This window comes from Triturus cristatus, chromosome 5_1 (assembly GCF_964204655.1).
Source record: "Triturus cristatus chromosome 5_1, aTriCri1.1, whole genome shotgun sequence".
NCBI lineage: Eukaryota > Metazoa > Chordata > Amphibia > Caudata > Salamandridae > Triturus > Triturus cristatus.
Genome location: NC_140587.1, coordinates 573,185,974 through 573,202,579, shown reverse-complemented (window position 1 = coordinate 573,202,579; position 16,606 = coordinate 573,185,974). Strand labels below are relative to the sequence as shown.

At 41.1% G+C, this 16,606-nt stretch overlaps 1 protein-coding gene across 1 annotated transcript in view; it reads left to right on the top strand.

Moving 5' to 3' along the window:
* PREX2 (phosphatidylinositol-3,4,5-trisphosphate dependent Rac exchange factor 2) overlaps positions 1-16,606 on the top strand; it is a 1,250,200-nt gene that overhangs the window by 403,357 nt on the left and 830,237 nt on the right. The window contains exon 9 of the mRNA XM_085605489.1: positions 5,584-5,687. Within this exon, the coding sequence (XP_085461615.1) occupies positions 5,584-5,687 (104 nt within the window). The remainder of the gene's footprint in view (positions 1-5,583; positions 5,688-16,606) is intronic.

Genomic DNA, 16,606 nt, shown 5'->3' with positions numbered 1-16,606 from the left:
CTGAAGCACATTGACCCATTGAAACCTGCAGTCCAATACATAGTTTGTGACCTGCTTCATCTCCAAACTTCAGTCATTGACAACACCTCTATCCATTGCCACTTAGCTACAGTTGCAGCTTACCTTCTAAGTAGAGAACATTCTTCCTTGATCAGAGTCCCAGTCATCAAAACCTTTATGGAGGGACTTAAACGGGTTATTCCATCTAGGGACTGCCACTCTATGGAACCTTAACATTGTTCTGACTCAGCTCATGGGTCCTCCTTTTAAGTCCCTTTATTTGTGCCCTCTTCAGTTTCTCTGTTGAAGGTTACAGTCATAGTTGCCATAACATCTGTCAGGAGAGTGAGTGAGCTTCACAGCCTTAACCTTCAGAAACCATTTTTCCAGGTGCTCAATAATAGAGTCGTCCTTGGGACTAACTCAAGGTTTCTACCTAAGGGAGTATCCTTCTTCCACCTTAATCAATCTTTTGAACTCCCGGTGTTCTTCCCATACTCAGGCTCCGTAGCAGAGAGGGCTCTTCACACACTAGATCCCAAAAGAGTCCTCATCAACTACATTGATAGGATAAAGCCCTTTCACAAGACACAACAACTCCTTGTCTCTTTCACTTAACCACACACACTCATGCTCTCTCAAACTTGCTACACCAGAGCCAAAAGGCAATTGCCTGCCCCGCCCAAGCTCCACTCTACACGCAAAAAGGGAAATTCCATGGCTTTCCTTGGTAACATTTCCATAGCTGACATATGTAAAGCAGCTACTTGGTCCACTTCACACACATTCACTACGCACTACTGTGTGGATGTTTTAACATGCCAGCAGGTGAATGTTGGCCAAGCTGCCTTATGTATACTTTTTCAGTCCTCTGCAACATCCTCCAGCTAGCCACCGCTTAGGAGAGAACCGTTTTACAGTTTATGAAGAGAATGTCTAGCTACACATGCCGTTAATGGAAAATCTTACTTATCTGTAAAGATCTGTTAATGGCTTGTAGTGCTGTAGATACACATGCGCCCACCCTCCTCCCCAGAAACCTTATTTTATTGCAGATACCTTTCTTTTTTTTTTACCTTGGTATGGGCATCTTCTTTTGCTTTTCTATGCTCCATCTTCATCATCATCTGCCATCCAAAAAACAATCTAACAATGGATCTGATGCCCATGAACATTACCAGTCATGGGAAGAGTGACCGTACTTCGTGACTTGAAAGATTTCTTCGTAGAAAAACAAGTTGCACACGTCCAAGCCCAACACTATATGGCAGAAGTGTGCAGAGTATGTTCATCTACAGCACTACATGACATTACAAATAGAAATTATATAAAGGTAAAACCATTGTTGGCCTATCAGAAGCATCGCCTGATAAAAACAAGATGATGTATAGGACACTTCATATGTAGGTGTACAATCAATGGGGAACTGTCTATGTTTCGGTCCACACACTACATTTGTATGGTTCATCATCAGGACTACAGTCTTATCCTTGGAAAACATATCAAAAATGTACTTTACAGAGACCCTCATCCAATTATTTCTGTAGTCAGACAATTTTATTTTGAATCAATCAAATTCAACAAATACAACATAAATGAACACCATCTTGTACTTAGATATTCTATATGTGTATAATATGGCATGGTTTTCAAAATTCAAATCTCATGGACATTACATTCACCCGACTAAGAGTATTGCGATAGTCACATAAGCAGAGAATTCATCTCACCATGTTCAGTGATCCAAAGATATACACTATTTTGACAATTTTTGTAGTGAATCTATTTTTGATTTGTCAGCATGTTTATCTTACTCTTTTCAATTATGCAGAAAAAGCTTATTTCACAAAAACCATAGTGTTTCACAATATGTTAGATATGTTAATAATGCTACAACATGGTATAAGGAAGCCAAACCATAATGGAAATAATGTTTACATTATGTTAGGTTCCCAGTATACTCACTTAACAAGGTCGGTTAACCAAATACTCAACTAGCCAACACACCTTCTAGAAATTAGTACAAACTATGACATTTTATAGCCATATGGTCTTTCATAACACTAATACCAACTAAGTACATAATGACTCATAGTAGTCGATGTGTATGGGTTTGTGTATGGGTTTTAGTAGTTAAGGTTAACCAAGGACCCTGCCAACCAAACTTAGTAACCATTACGACTACCTATGCTTTTTTGCAGCTCTAACTTGAAAAATATAACAGTGCACAAAAGGAGTTATGTGACCCGAATGAACTACCATTTTGCCATCACAACAATATCAAACAGTTGCACTTATAGCAGAGGTGCTTGCCCAATGTGAGAATATTGAAGCATTTCATTTGAGCCTATTGAAAAAAGCACATGGAGCGATCCTAAATAATTCTACACATTTAAATAAGGAAGTTAGGTATAATAGTCACAGATAAGCCACCACACCACTTTGCATTTTAATTGGAAAACTCACCTGATGAGACACTACCAAACGTATCACTCTTAAGGTGCCAAAGCAACAGCAATACATTCTTCAGTAATTGATCATCACAAAATGTAGTTTCCTAAAACAAAACACAGACAAAAAAAATAAATATACACTCTCTTCACCAATACACCTAAAACTATACAGAGGCCACATGAAATGCTTAGCTGAGATGAAAAGGAATTGCACCAACTGAATGTGTTTTCAGAAGGACACCAACTGCCGACAGATGCTTCCAAAAACACCCCAACCGTGTACACTCTTAGTGGCTACTTAGAAAGGAGAAGAACGTCAACCAATTAGTGCATATATTTCCACCATAAATTGGTAATTGGTTGCTAGTGAAAGGAACTTTAAAGACATGTTGCTTCTGTCAGGAAATATAGCAGCATTTGCTGACATTTCTAAAGTAACAAAAACATAATTTTTCCTCATCGGACTTTGACCCAGAACAAGAGAGAGAAGGACTCAAAAGGGGGATGAAGGGGGAAGAGAAAGATGGAAAAAACAGTGCCAAAGAAAGAAACCAGGGGTGAAAAAGAATCTGAACAATGGGATAAAGCGTCAGGAAGTGTGTGGAGGTGGATGGACGAGGTGTGAGATGGAATCAAGACTGTATAGGCTTGGTATACACCACAGCTGACATTCCATAACCTCAGAACAAGTCTGGGTTTCAGAGGAGCCAACATCTGCCCTACCGCCACTCAACCACCCTGGCACTTTCAGAGGTCCCTCAAAGCAGGAAGTGTTGGCTTGCAGGGCAGCATCCTTGGGCTGGCAGTCCAGAGAGTGTAGAGGCAGTCCTGGCCTGGATGGAGTGCAATGAATGGGGGAGTGGGCGAGTTATCTTGGCTCAACGATGCACACTGGTGCTTTCAGCAGCTGCTGAAATAGGCAGTTGAGGTTTTGCAGTAGCAACAGGAGAGCTCTTGTGAAATATGGGCAGAATCGATGACACTGTTAACACAAAATGACCTTTTCTTTGGCAACTGATCTTTTTGCTGACATATTCCTAATGAGGCTGTTGACGCTGCATTCTCTGGCTTTCACTAACTTATTTACTGATTTATGGGGCCTGGGAAAAAATCACAGCGTCTTCTTTAAACTATTAGTATTATATTTTATTTTCAGTAATGATTCTGGAAATCACTATTCTTCGATTCAGAATTTTGCGACAATTAAGTTTTGGAAATTAAGTTGAGACATTTTACTTTGTCGATATGTTTGCTTTTGTACAAATGTCAAAATGACTTTGCTTACATCGGTTGAAGGATTTGGGTGTGTTAGGAGGTAAGATTTAATTTGTACTGCTGTACGGCGTTATCTTTGTCTGGGCATTTATTTCACAACCGTTTTTCACGCCTCGAGCGCCAAGTCAGTTCCCTCGGTTATTTAAACCTGCGGTAGTTATGTCGCAGAGAGGGTGTGTTCTTTAAGTCGCAGCCAAGCATGGAAATCTTTAGATAATGGCACATGAAGGTAGAAAGTGAACTGATAAGGAAAGGACCATATTACAAGAAAAACATTCTTTTTATCATCGTGTGCAATGCTCGGGGCATGTTTGTCCCAGAGAACAAGGGTGTAGTGAGCCAGCCTCTGACATCCAAACTAATCTTCTGCCATTGGGACATTTTATGCAATTTATTTCGGTTTGACTGTTCCCATACTCTTATCTTATTATTAACTACTATCTGTAAGAGATCAGTTCTCTTCTAATCTTCTTTCCCCGAAATACAAAAAATGCTATTCCCCAGCTGGTTTTCTAACTTCCTCCCAGGACAGCAAGTTGAACGCTAGCAGATTGTTTCCTCTTTACAGGATTTGAGCTGCAGGGCTGAGCTTTCGGTCTGCACTCGGAGTAGGGGTGGGGGTGGATCCCAGTGACAAACAATGCCTCAGAACTATATGTTGGGAGACCAGATGACTCCATATCCCGGAACAGTTTTTTGTTCCTTGACTTTGCTATTATTTGTAGTTATTATCAGGTGTGTTTTGGGTCAATTAAAACGAAGCTCTACTACAACGACAAGAATGCACTGCTATGCTAAATTAGAACCTAGAACTGGAAAAGTTGTGTTCCAGTGCCATTGAGTCTTCATACCACCCTAACTATATGTAGGTGCCTTTGACCTCTTCCTGGGACTGTCTTCAGCCCTAATAGATGTGCAGGCGTCCAGAACTACAAAACGTCAAACAAACCTTAACTCATGTTGAGTAGCAGCGTTTTTCACATGTGGTGAGCCACACCGTATGTGAATAATAGGGGTGGTCAAAATTATCATTTGCAAAGTTTTGCAAATGTGACTAGCTCTACAATATTACAAACGTGCAAATTACAAAGGGAATCAATGAATGAAGGCAGACTTTCCCCCGTTACTCCCCACGCTCCCCAGATGACCCCCTGGATATTTTTACTGCTTTCAGTAGCCAGAGTCCTCAGGTGAAACTGACCCGGTCCATGGAAGTACCATAGACCTTGGAATTATGATGGAGCTGGTAACTGGTATTACTGGCTTCATTGGAAGTGAACCGGCCCTCGAAATCATGGCATATGGCCCTCATTTCTAGTGGACGGGGAAAGGAGCTGGTAGTTTCCCACCACAAGGTCACCGAAACTGGGGGTACCAATAATTCATGGAGCAGGGAATATTCAACCAACTGATTACGAGTTGGACCCATAGGGTCCACTTAGAAATGAGAAATTACTGTGGTAATCATTAATCTAGAGTCTGATTCCCCATTAATTCTCTATTTTTGCCCACACTTTAAGCCAGCTATTTCAGCTACTTTTAGCTCTGAGTGTTAGTAAACAGACCTGCCATGTTCCCACGGATCTCATGATTCCGATAGGACCTTTAATAGCCCCATCAGATTCAAGCGCCCGCTCATTATAAGGGCCAAGTGCCAAAACCCAAACGGACATTACCAAACAAGGAACATTGTGGAATCCTTGCTTACCATTCACACAGTGGAAACAAAAGTTGATAGGAAAGGCCTTATCAAATTATCTGGCATTCGCAGTACTGTATGTAGCAACGTTAATTTGAATTTAATGCAGAAATATAGGTAATGAAAAAATAGTCATATGCTTTTGTCCTATCCTAGGAGATTAAAGAACAGCAAAGCGTCCACGGATGGGCATCGCTACCTGTTTCGAGGCCGCATCAACACAGAGGTGATGGAGGTGGAGAACGTGGACGACGGGACAGGTAAGGATGCTCTGAATGAAGTGTCTTTCACTCTACAGGATTGTGCCCAGCAGGATGGCCCATTGGCTGCTCAGCTGGGTTCTGCTCCATCAGCTTGAAGCACCATTAAGAAGGGCAGTGGGCTGCCACAGCTGAGTATCTTACACAGCAGAGTAATGATGACATGCCAGAAAGTGTGTTACTGCAGTTAGCAGTCTGGGAAGCAAGGCTGCTGATGTAAACAAACATTGTATCCTGTCTGGACACCGTGGCAATTAACCTTCATGAAATAAATATTAGCGGGAAACAACAACTGCTTAGATATTAAGATTGCTGGAGTGGAGGAAAAAATACAGCATTGATGTTAGATGGTTAGACATGTGATGTTTACAGTTGTGTACTATTGTTTTATGGCACCAGCCATGCACTAGATGGCACTACAAGCTGCGAGACACGATGCCCTTGTTTGTAAGGTTGTCAGGGGCTCTTCCTTTGCCAGAGGCAGGCACATCAGGATGCCACTCTGATGCATCCACAGATGGCTGCTTAGACGTTAAACTCCTCTATTTAAAGAAAAGTACATTACAAAAATAAAAGTGTAGGTGCTTAAGTGCTGGCGTCTGAAATTCCTTTTCGCTGAGATGAAGTTAGGAGACAAAAGTAACCAACTATGTATGTGTGATTTTAGGGTCTTTTGGGCCTGATGCACGTAAAGGCAGGCCGCGAACAGTGGGCGCAATTGTGCACCATATGTTTGTGACCTCCCTTTTACTTTGCAATGCAAACCTATGTTTAAAGAGGTGGAGTTGCAAAATGTCAGTGGTGGTGGTGGGGGGGGGGGGGGGGAGCGGTGCAGACAGACCTGCCTAATGGTTAATAATTTGACAGGTCGCTTTTTTCAACCCCCTGTGATTTGTGACAAACACAGTGATGGATGGTGGCCTGCAAGCAACAACAGACCACCAAGAACACTGTTCGCATTCCCAAACAGGAGCCGGTGCAGCTGCCAAAAAAGAAAATGTGCTCTTTTTGGGAAGACATTAACGCAGGAAGAAGTGGTGCCCTGAATCATGAATCCCACAGAGGAAGCTTTCTGCAATTCTTGTACCACCTCCTTTTAGGAGTCAGTAACATTTCAATCATTTCCAACTGCAGTCACTGCAAATTGCAGTTAATAGGGTGCCTATTTCACACATAATATCTAATTGTCACAGCGAGCCTCAAATACACATGCTGTTCCTATATCAGGGTCGCTGTGACAATTAGACCATAAAGATAGCATAAATACAAGCATTAAAGCATTTGTCATCAATTAGTATTTTTGTCTGGCAAGATATCATTCCAGGTAAGAGGCATCCTTTGCAGATCAGGATTTTGATAGCTGAAATGTGTCACATGTGCCACAGCTGTCCAACTTCTCAACCTTGAACAAGTAGGACGATAATCTGGTCCTGCCCGAATTCTGCTGTATGTTGATTAGATGCGACATGGTGAATTCAAAGCACCGGCTCCTTGTATTGGTGTGCATTGTCCCTCCTTCATACCCCTTCTGATTATGTACCCCTTCTCCTGCTCCACCCTGCTGGTAGTGTGTAAGGAAGTCAAACATTTTACTGTGTTTAACCATTGTCTTGATCTTGACATCACGTATTTTTACTGAAACATTGCCAATGACCTGCTGCACAGGCCTCAGACTTGTTTTTTTTTAATGGACTAGCATTTTTATTTCCTTATTATTTACGACTAATTTGGAAAACAAGTAACGGCTGGATTCACACATAATTGTACCACTGATTAATTCATGATTATGAAGATAAATTGTATGTTGATGATTAATTGATGCAAGTCACAATACTTCGACTAGTTCGAATTGGAAACTTCCTGGTGATTCAATGTTTATCAGTAATTAGGTGATGTATTGGCCCTGATGAAGCAACTTCCTTGTCGGGAAGTATATTTGGACCCTTTTCTCTGTTGATAAAATCAACTCATATTGAGAGGTATCCTGAAATAAATGGGATTACGATGTATTAATCAACAGGCAGTCCTGTGTTATGTGAATTACTGAAAATCACCTTTAATAGGAGAAAGAAGACTTGAACCTGCTGATTTATTACTTTTTAAAAATACTGTGGAGTCCATGGTCATTATGGATAACCACCGTCAGCCCCCTTTAGTTACTCTAGGTTTGCATTCTCCTTTTGATTCTTCTAGAGCGAAGCCTTTTTTAATCTCCTGGAACATTGCGGGGCTAAGGGCCAAATTTGATGATGTGGAATAGGGATCTTAAATTGACAACTTTGATCTATGCCTGTTACAGGAATTCTGGGCCACATCTAATATCTACAGACATATGTTTGCCCCCTAAGAATGGTAAACCATATGTAGTAGTAAACGTTTATAACGGATCAACACCCTTCTCGCAACCATCGAAAATTTCGAATACATTAATTGAGAGTTTAGCTACTTTACCACCAATCCGTCGAGTTAATATAGCAGGTTATTTTAATACTTGCTTGGAACCTTATGCTCCCTTTCTAGAGATTACTAGGGATGTGGATATTGCTTGGGAGATAGCATCTCCTTATTCAACCCGAAAAACCCGGAGGATGAGTGTAGCTTCACTTCAAGTTATGGATATTATGGTTATATTTGGCCTTAGACCTGGGAAAGGGAGAGTTCCCTCTGACTTTGATGATAAACCCACCTTCACCAGAGGGTCCTATAATAGCCATCCAGATTATATATTATATGGCACAATATAGCTGACTTGACTGTGAGTAACAGCCAAGATAGCGATCATTTCCCTATTTTGTTATTTTGGGATGAAGAAAATGATAGAGAAAAATTGTTCCTCTGTAACTCATCTTGTGACTAATCTGCTAGAGGTATCTAGCAATAGTCGCATTCTCAAATGGGAGGACTTCCAAAAATCTGAGGGTCTAGTGGCCAAACTATATTCTTTATTGATTGCAGAACTTATTTTGCTTCAAGATTATGATAAAAGCCCAGATCAGATAGTGGAAGCCCACAATAATTTTTATAGTAGACTTTGTGCACTATTTTAAAAGCACTGAAAGGCGCGGAAAGGCTGCCACATTTTAAGGTCAAATGACTGGTTTAATGATGCTTGTAAAAGTGCTGAGATTGCCCTCCTCAAGGCTCCAAAGGAAAAGGATAGAGGCCTAATTATATTGACCAAGCGAGAGTATGCATCTGTTATACAGGCCAGTAAAGCACAGTGGGAGGAAGCACTTCTGGACAACCTCTTAGTGGCGGTGTGAGCCAAAGGCAGCAGGTGTTTCTGGAAACTGGTCTTCCAGCACGGGCGTACTGACACAGCTAGGCCAGAATGTCATAATCCCCCTGATGAACGGGTCTCCCACTTTCAAATCTCGTATGAGGATAAAAAAAAAAAACAAATGGAAAGAGATGTCTCTTTTTGAGTTCCAGTTTGTTCTGTGGAGGAGATAGGTCTTATGGAATTTTCCCTTTAGGAAACCATTAATGCAATTTTAGCACAGAAATCAGGGAAGGCCCCTCATTTAGATACCATACCTAACAATCTGTACAGGAGTGAACCTCTCATTTGGGGCCCCTATTCAACCGTCGTGTTTAATGCCATTTTAGTAGGAGGAGAGACCCCAAGCTCTTGGAAAGGTGCTATTATTGTGCCGATTTATAAAAAGGAGGTCGGAGATACACCAGTCAATTACAGGCCCATAAGACTGATTGATAAAATGCAAAAAATATTTTGTACTATAATATTGAATAGGTTATGGGATTGGATAGAACATACAGAGATTCTCTCTAATTTGCAAGCGGGATTTTGTAACAAAATAAGTACAGTTGACCAAATGATACGCTTTTTAGCTATTAAATGGAAGACTGTAGATTTAGAACAAGGAAGTTATTTGTAGCCTTCGTAGATCTCAGATCTGCATTCAACCTTGTCCCCAGGCCCAAATTATGGGAAATTTTGGCCAGGCTTGGGGTAACGTCAGGGCTCTTGAAGATTATAAGGGAACTCCATGTGGACGATTTTGCAAGCATAAGGTAGGGAACAGGAAGTGAGCTAATTGACGAAATACCTACGGTGAGAGGAGTACGCCAAGGTTGCATATTGGCACCTACGCTCTTCCTCTTATATATTAATGAATGCCTCCCTTAGCTGTTTGAATGTGAGAATGATTCTCCAAAGATTAAAGATAGTAGGATTCTATGCCTACTATTTGCTGCAGATACTATGTTGATATTTAAAATATCTACAGGACTATCAAATCTCTTAGAGAAGTTTACGCTCTTTTGTAGGGATTGTGGCCTGGAAATTAATGAGAATAAAACAAAGTATATGGTCCTTGGAGACAAAAAGAAAAAGAGTAGAAGAAATATAATGCTGGATGGAGAGCCCCTAGAAAAGGTTTCCGAGTTAGATTTTTTGGGAGTGAGTCTGGAGGACTCCCACAAACGGTCAGTCCAGATTTTAAAAAGTACCCTTCGGTTAAAACAGGGTGTTGGGGCCATCATCGGGTTTACGAATAGAACCACTACTTTCCCGATAGCCCCTCCAATTGAAATTTACAGAAGTCAAGCATGTGGGGCCGCATTATATGGAGCAGAAATTTGGGGGCACTGTACAATAAACTCACTTGAAGTTGTAGAGAAAACTTTCCTGAAATTGTTATTAAGATTACCCACCAGTACCCCATCATTGCCTATTCGTATGCATCTAAATATAAGAGCTATTTCAGATATTGCGATATTGAGACCTATACTGTATTGACTAAGGGTATGGGCAACAGATGCATACAGGGATAGGCTTCAATGCCTTCTGGTGGGTTCATGTGCTGATAAAATGGGGAGCCTATGTTAAGAACTGGCTTTTCAAGCTTGGTTTATGTGACATTAGGTCCCACCAAGTTGCCACATAATGCCAAAGAAATATTAAAAGTGGCTTGTTGGAACTTTGTCCTGGGGGGAATTCAAAGTACGCCAGAGGATAGTTTGACAGAATTCTTTCTCTCCCATAAATGAACTTTTGAATATGATTCTTGTTTAGATATGGTTCTCAATCCTTATGCACGTGCACTTTACATTAAATTTAGGTTCAGGACTTTACCTGTATTAGCTTTCACTAGTAGTTTGAAAAATCATGTAATTAAGTCAAACAACTGCCCTATGGGATTTGTAGTTGAGGAGTCTCTTGAACCCCTCTCCTTTTTTTGTCCTGTTTATACATTATACTGTGTCCGTTGGATCAAACCCATATGTAAATTGTTGGGATTGAGTGACTGCCACTCACTAATGCGAATATGCAGATTTTATACTAGTAGCCCAATTATGTTCTCATTTTCAAAATCCTTTCTATCCATATGGCATGTTAGAACAAAGCGGATTACTCACCTTTGTTAGCAAGGCTCTCTTTTATTTGATCTTTTTATCTTTTTAAGTCGTACTTGTCCTTTTTATACTTGTTGTTATATCATAATATTTGCATCTTTTATATTTCTTGTTATATTGTAATAGCTGCATTTTTGTACGTATTATGCCTTGCATGGTTTGCACAAAGCCGAAATAAAGGACATGATGATGACTTGAACTTACCATTTACCCCGCTGACGCAGTCTGTCTTTGGTTTCGTACTCTGTCAGTGCCAAGGGGAAGGTACTATTTTAGTTCTTGAGGTCTGACCTGTCTCACATTAAGAGCCTTTTCCCCTTTTCTGGTTCATGATGCTACCCACACCATTGGCCCTGTGCTTCCCGCTCCCCATTTGTATCCTGCACAGCCCCCCACCACCCCAACTCCGTGCTGACCCGGTCTCCTCCATGGGCTGGACATTACTTCCACGCTATCCTCATTCGACTTCCATTTATCAGGTAGTTTGCGAAGAGCCTTTCAATATAGAGGAGATAGAATGACTGGCATTGCCAATGCTTGTTTCCGTGGCGTGTAGGGTTGGTGATTTAGACTGTAAAGGGTCTGCTGAGATATTTATAAGGTTAGGCTGTACTTGTTCAGCTTTCCAGCGTGTCTTTTGTTCTGTCAAAATCTATCACGTCATGTAAACCAAGTGTGAGACAAAGAACCGTGTGGTTTGACCCCCGGTATGTGGTTTTCTTATGAATTAAAATTCCTTAAACGTGGTTTCCCTCTGAGATGCGCGACCCCACATACTTCTGAGCCCCGCGCCGGAGCCGGGCTGCCTGTGTCGTCATTAACTTCCTGAGGCTCTCAACAACACATCCGGGCTTCCCAGCCTGTGTACAGAGCCTGGCCGAATCCCACCCTATGAAGAAGCGGAGGGTTAGAAAGGACACCAGAATCATGTCTGCAGAGATTTATGATTATTTAACAACAGTAGCGAGTTTCTGAAAATTCGTTTTCTTCTTGTGAAAAGGGACCAATTGAAGTAAAAGGTTTTTTCGATTTAACAGGTGTGGTTATAGTTGCAATTTTTCAGTTGCATGTGTCGCGTGGTGGTTGTGGGGGCTGGTGTTAGCTGTGAGTCTCACCACTGAGGTTGAATTTTGGAGTTTATTTCCCTTGTTCGGTAGTTATGTTTTTTGACTATGTAACTCAAAAAAACGGCCCATTCTGGCCACAAAAAGAAGTTCATAAAACGATATGTTTCCCTCTTGGTTTAGGGTTTATGGTAGCTGCAATGACGCAATTTACACCATTCTCTGAATAAAAATGTCAGCTCTTTATTGGCATAAATGAATGATGGGCAGGGAACCACGCGGCTTTTAAGCATTTCATGCTTCAGTGACTTGGTTCATTGATTTCTGCGCTTTCACTTTTTGAAGCAAAAGAAAAATGCCAACGTCTGTTCCCGACAGAGAAATACTTGTTAAAGAACAGTAACATTTTTATGGTAGTCAATACTTAATCTAGCTCATGCGCATCACCTCCTCATCAACTTTTCCTTTTATCACAGAGACCCAAGAGTTTTATATATTTTTGTGTATATTTACATTTTTATATAGGGTAGCACAAGCAAAACAGTGGCTGAGTGTTTTAAATAGAACCAAATGCGGAGGGGTATCAAAGCTCTGCCTTAACCCAACTCCTACTACAACAGGGCGGCCAAACAATGCGCCTGTTCCTTAAGAAATCAAAATAATTGAAGTTCGAGGATGAGACTGAGGAAGTCTGGCAAGGTGTTGATACCTTTACACTATTCTACACTCCTGAGTTCAATACATTTTAGGTCAAGCCAGAAAATGCTGTGCTGCTAGAAAAAAATCCAACAGGATTGTGCAAATCAGAATGGGAATCTGCCTGCATAAATTGATATGTTTGTGCACTTATATGTGCCTTAGCTGTAGAAATGCATTTGAGTCTCAGCTCCTCTATGATCAGTACAAACTATGCTAGCAGCAACTGACCTGAGGTCATAACCAGATGCTTTGTGGTAATAACCACAGGCAGACAGGGATACGATATGTGGTGAAATTAGTTTTCATTAGCTCAGAGGGTGCTAATGCTAAATTGAAATGCACATTGGTATGCTATTGACAAGGGCGCACTAGGTCTTGTTTCTTTTTCTAAAAGCATATTATTAGCATTTAGGTCTTAATTACATATCGGATATCACATCACAAGTTAATTTACAAATATACACACACAATCAAAACACAATTACATCATCAAAATGGGAATTCACATTAAATGCTGTGTTTTATGTAACCTATATTCTGTTTCGACCAGGTACTAGATGTGGGCAGAATATTCTGTTCCCCCGCGGAATTAGCAGAATTTTGGCGGCTCCGCGTTACTCTTGTAATATGGAGTTCCGGACAAATTCCATTAATCGCTGCGTGTCAGAATTTTTTTTCGCACATGGCTCCAGAATGGTAGGTTGGCAAGTGAGATTTGGCATCCCCTAGCATGATTTCCGGTCGCTAGGAGGACATCCAGTGAGAATTTTCTAAAGCGGGTAGTCGCGGGCGTTTGTGACCATTTGTGGTCAGGAAAAATCAACTTGAGTAGCTGCGCCCTTTGGCATACCACATGATGCAATTTGTACAGATTTTTCAACATGGAACATGCTACTGGCACTAAATGACAGAGCAAACTCTGCTCAAATTCTCAGAGTTTTTATGTAACTTCACAGAATTCTGCAGAATTAAATTCCGCGAGTTCCACCCACCCCTACTCAGTACATCAGTCATCTGTTCTATATCTTCCCTGTCAACCCTGATTGTTCGATAATAACTAACCTCTAATGGGTTGGCTAAAGAATCTTTAAGTTCAGCCCACATATTCTTTCTACCTATTTTGAGCAGACCAGTACCTCATACACTACTTTGTCAAAAGGCATGCAGCAGTTCATATTCACTTTCCAGGCTTCACTTTATCTCTTCTAATTTTTCTCCACCTTTGTGCAGTGCCCTCCAGCCACAACACAATCACCGCTAAATTACAGAATACTTACTGTGATCTTGTTATTGTGGTATCTCTCTATATCCCTTGCTTTGTCAGATATGCTGGCAATAGGAGATTGTCCCCCAGTGGCAGAGCAATCTGGTTCTTCCAGAGTAGTAGCATGCGGGGGCATTCCATGTGTAAGTTTATACGGGTCCCTTCTGATTGCAGCCCCTGAGGCATCTGTTGTCTCCTATCTTCCCACATTTGACTAATTGTACCATCTTGTAGTAGGTGAAGTTTAGGATCTTTAATTGCACTAGTCTGAAACCAATCCTATTTGCTACCTCTCTCAGATGTCTGCAGGCTTTGTCATAGCCTTCATCTTCCAGCACACCAGTATTTGATTTCTCTTTACTCTTTAGAGCTCTATGTTCCTATGTGCGATATGTATTAATGTTCTATATATTTGTGATGTGGCATGTCTTGGAAGGAGGGGACAAGGACTCTACATTCCAGCAGAGATTCCTCCTGTATGTCTTGTAGCAACAGTGCATATTTTCAAAAGGAGTCCAGGCTGTATGTATTTGCAATGTTGGGTATTTGCCCGTTTGTACTCCAGCTTTAAGGTCTCAAACTCTTTTAAACCTTCCGGCCACCACAAATCTCTTTTTTTTTAGAAATACCTATTAAATCCCATTTGCTAAGGCCTTCCAGGTCCTGCACGTCCGGCAGTAAGCCCAATAGCCACAAAAGATTCTCTAGTGTAATTTGATATCTCTATTCCATCACTCGATTAGCTGTCTGCCAATATCCTCTGCTTTAGATTGATCTGGACAATGCGTCTGTATTTGTTTTCCATACAGTTCTCTTAGGTAGCATCGTGGTTCTGATGCATGCCCATCTGAATTGTTTTCCCGGTTGTAATCTATATGCCAGATAGTGGTCATGTTTATCTTAACCGTGCCCCCATCCCACAGGAAGGGTTAGTGACAATGATTATCCTTTGGAAATATGTGTCCTGTATTAGATAAGGGGTATTTTAAAGTATATATAGAAATTTCGGCCAATTTGAGCCATATTATACCGACAGTATTGATTGAGTAAAGGGGTTAGTAGGACTGACACTCATTGTTACTTGTATCTCTTTGAAGCCTGACTTTTCAGTGAAGGACTCTGATATTACATTTGGCAATTTACTGCATGGATTGAAACAAAGATATTGCAGACATTCATCTACTCCACAACATTGTAACTGCAATATCTGTCAAAGCCAGAAGGTCTGGCTTTGGCTGCCAGCGTTTTGTTTTGTCGTAATTTTTGAAAAACTTTATAGTTGGTGGAGCTGCTGATCTGCACCAATATTAAAAAACACTGGCTAGAAAAAAAATATTTTTTGGTCTCAAAAAGCACACATTGCTATAGCAGCCCTTGGCTATGAGATGAACTACTTTGTATTCAGATATGCTCCTTGTGAAAGAGCAGAATGCAGTCACTCACAGTAAAGTTAGCCAATGTCTGACCCGTTGCCCCATGCGTTATGCTGCAATGGGCAATATTTAAATGTCAATGACATAACAACAGACCAATCGATGAAGAAGGCTGGCTGAAAGCCCCTGGAAGTAAGCATATTGTGTATATACTTTTAGTTAAATCAAAAGGTTTTGGGTTATACCAGATCTACAAACATGCATATTTGCTTACATTTCTATCTATACCACCATCTAGGAGCAACTGTAGGAATAATTATCAATATTCAAAAATTAAATTAGAACGAGTCAGTGTTTTGGGGAATAAACAATCTTGATTCACCTGTCGAGAACAAATGTACATTTCCTGCTTTGTGTGCTGGGATGACGATGGAAATGCATCCACTTACTGCAATAATGCTCTTTTTGATGCTTTCTCTGAAAAGCTTTGTGCTATAATCTAAGAAATTCATACAATGCATACCTAAGAGGAAGTAGCAAATCCATGTTTGATGACCTTTGCTTGGGGTGTAATTGCAGAACACAAACACGTATCACATTTATTCCAAGGTGGAAAAATATATATTTTAAAAAAAAATAGATCAACTATCAAGTTAATGATAAATTAGGATTTTTGCCATACCTAATTGACATTACATTGTTTGTATTTTTGTAAAAACTGTTAATAACTATGGGGCTCATTATGATGGCGGACGGATTTCCATCCGTCCGTCATCGTGCCGGGCCTGTAATGCGGTGGTCCTGCACATGAGATTACGATGCGACCGCCACCGTCGTGGTCACATCGTGTATCCCTGACATTGCAGCGGGTGCTGCTGGTTGCAGCACCCGCCGCAATGTCCGAATTGCACTGTTTGCATTTCCCTGTACTACGTGGCAGGCACCACTTGGTGCAGGGAAATGTAGGGGGGTACTATAGGTACCCCCACAGTGCACACCTTCCTCCCCCAACAAAAGGGGGGCCCGCAACGGGTCCTCAAAAAACATCCCTGCCAGCCTGTGAATGGCGGTTGAACCGCCATACACCAGCTGGCGGGGATGCAGCATCGTAATATGGCATATGGTGCCTGCTAGGCACTG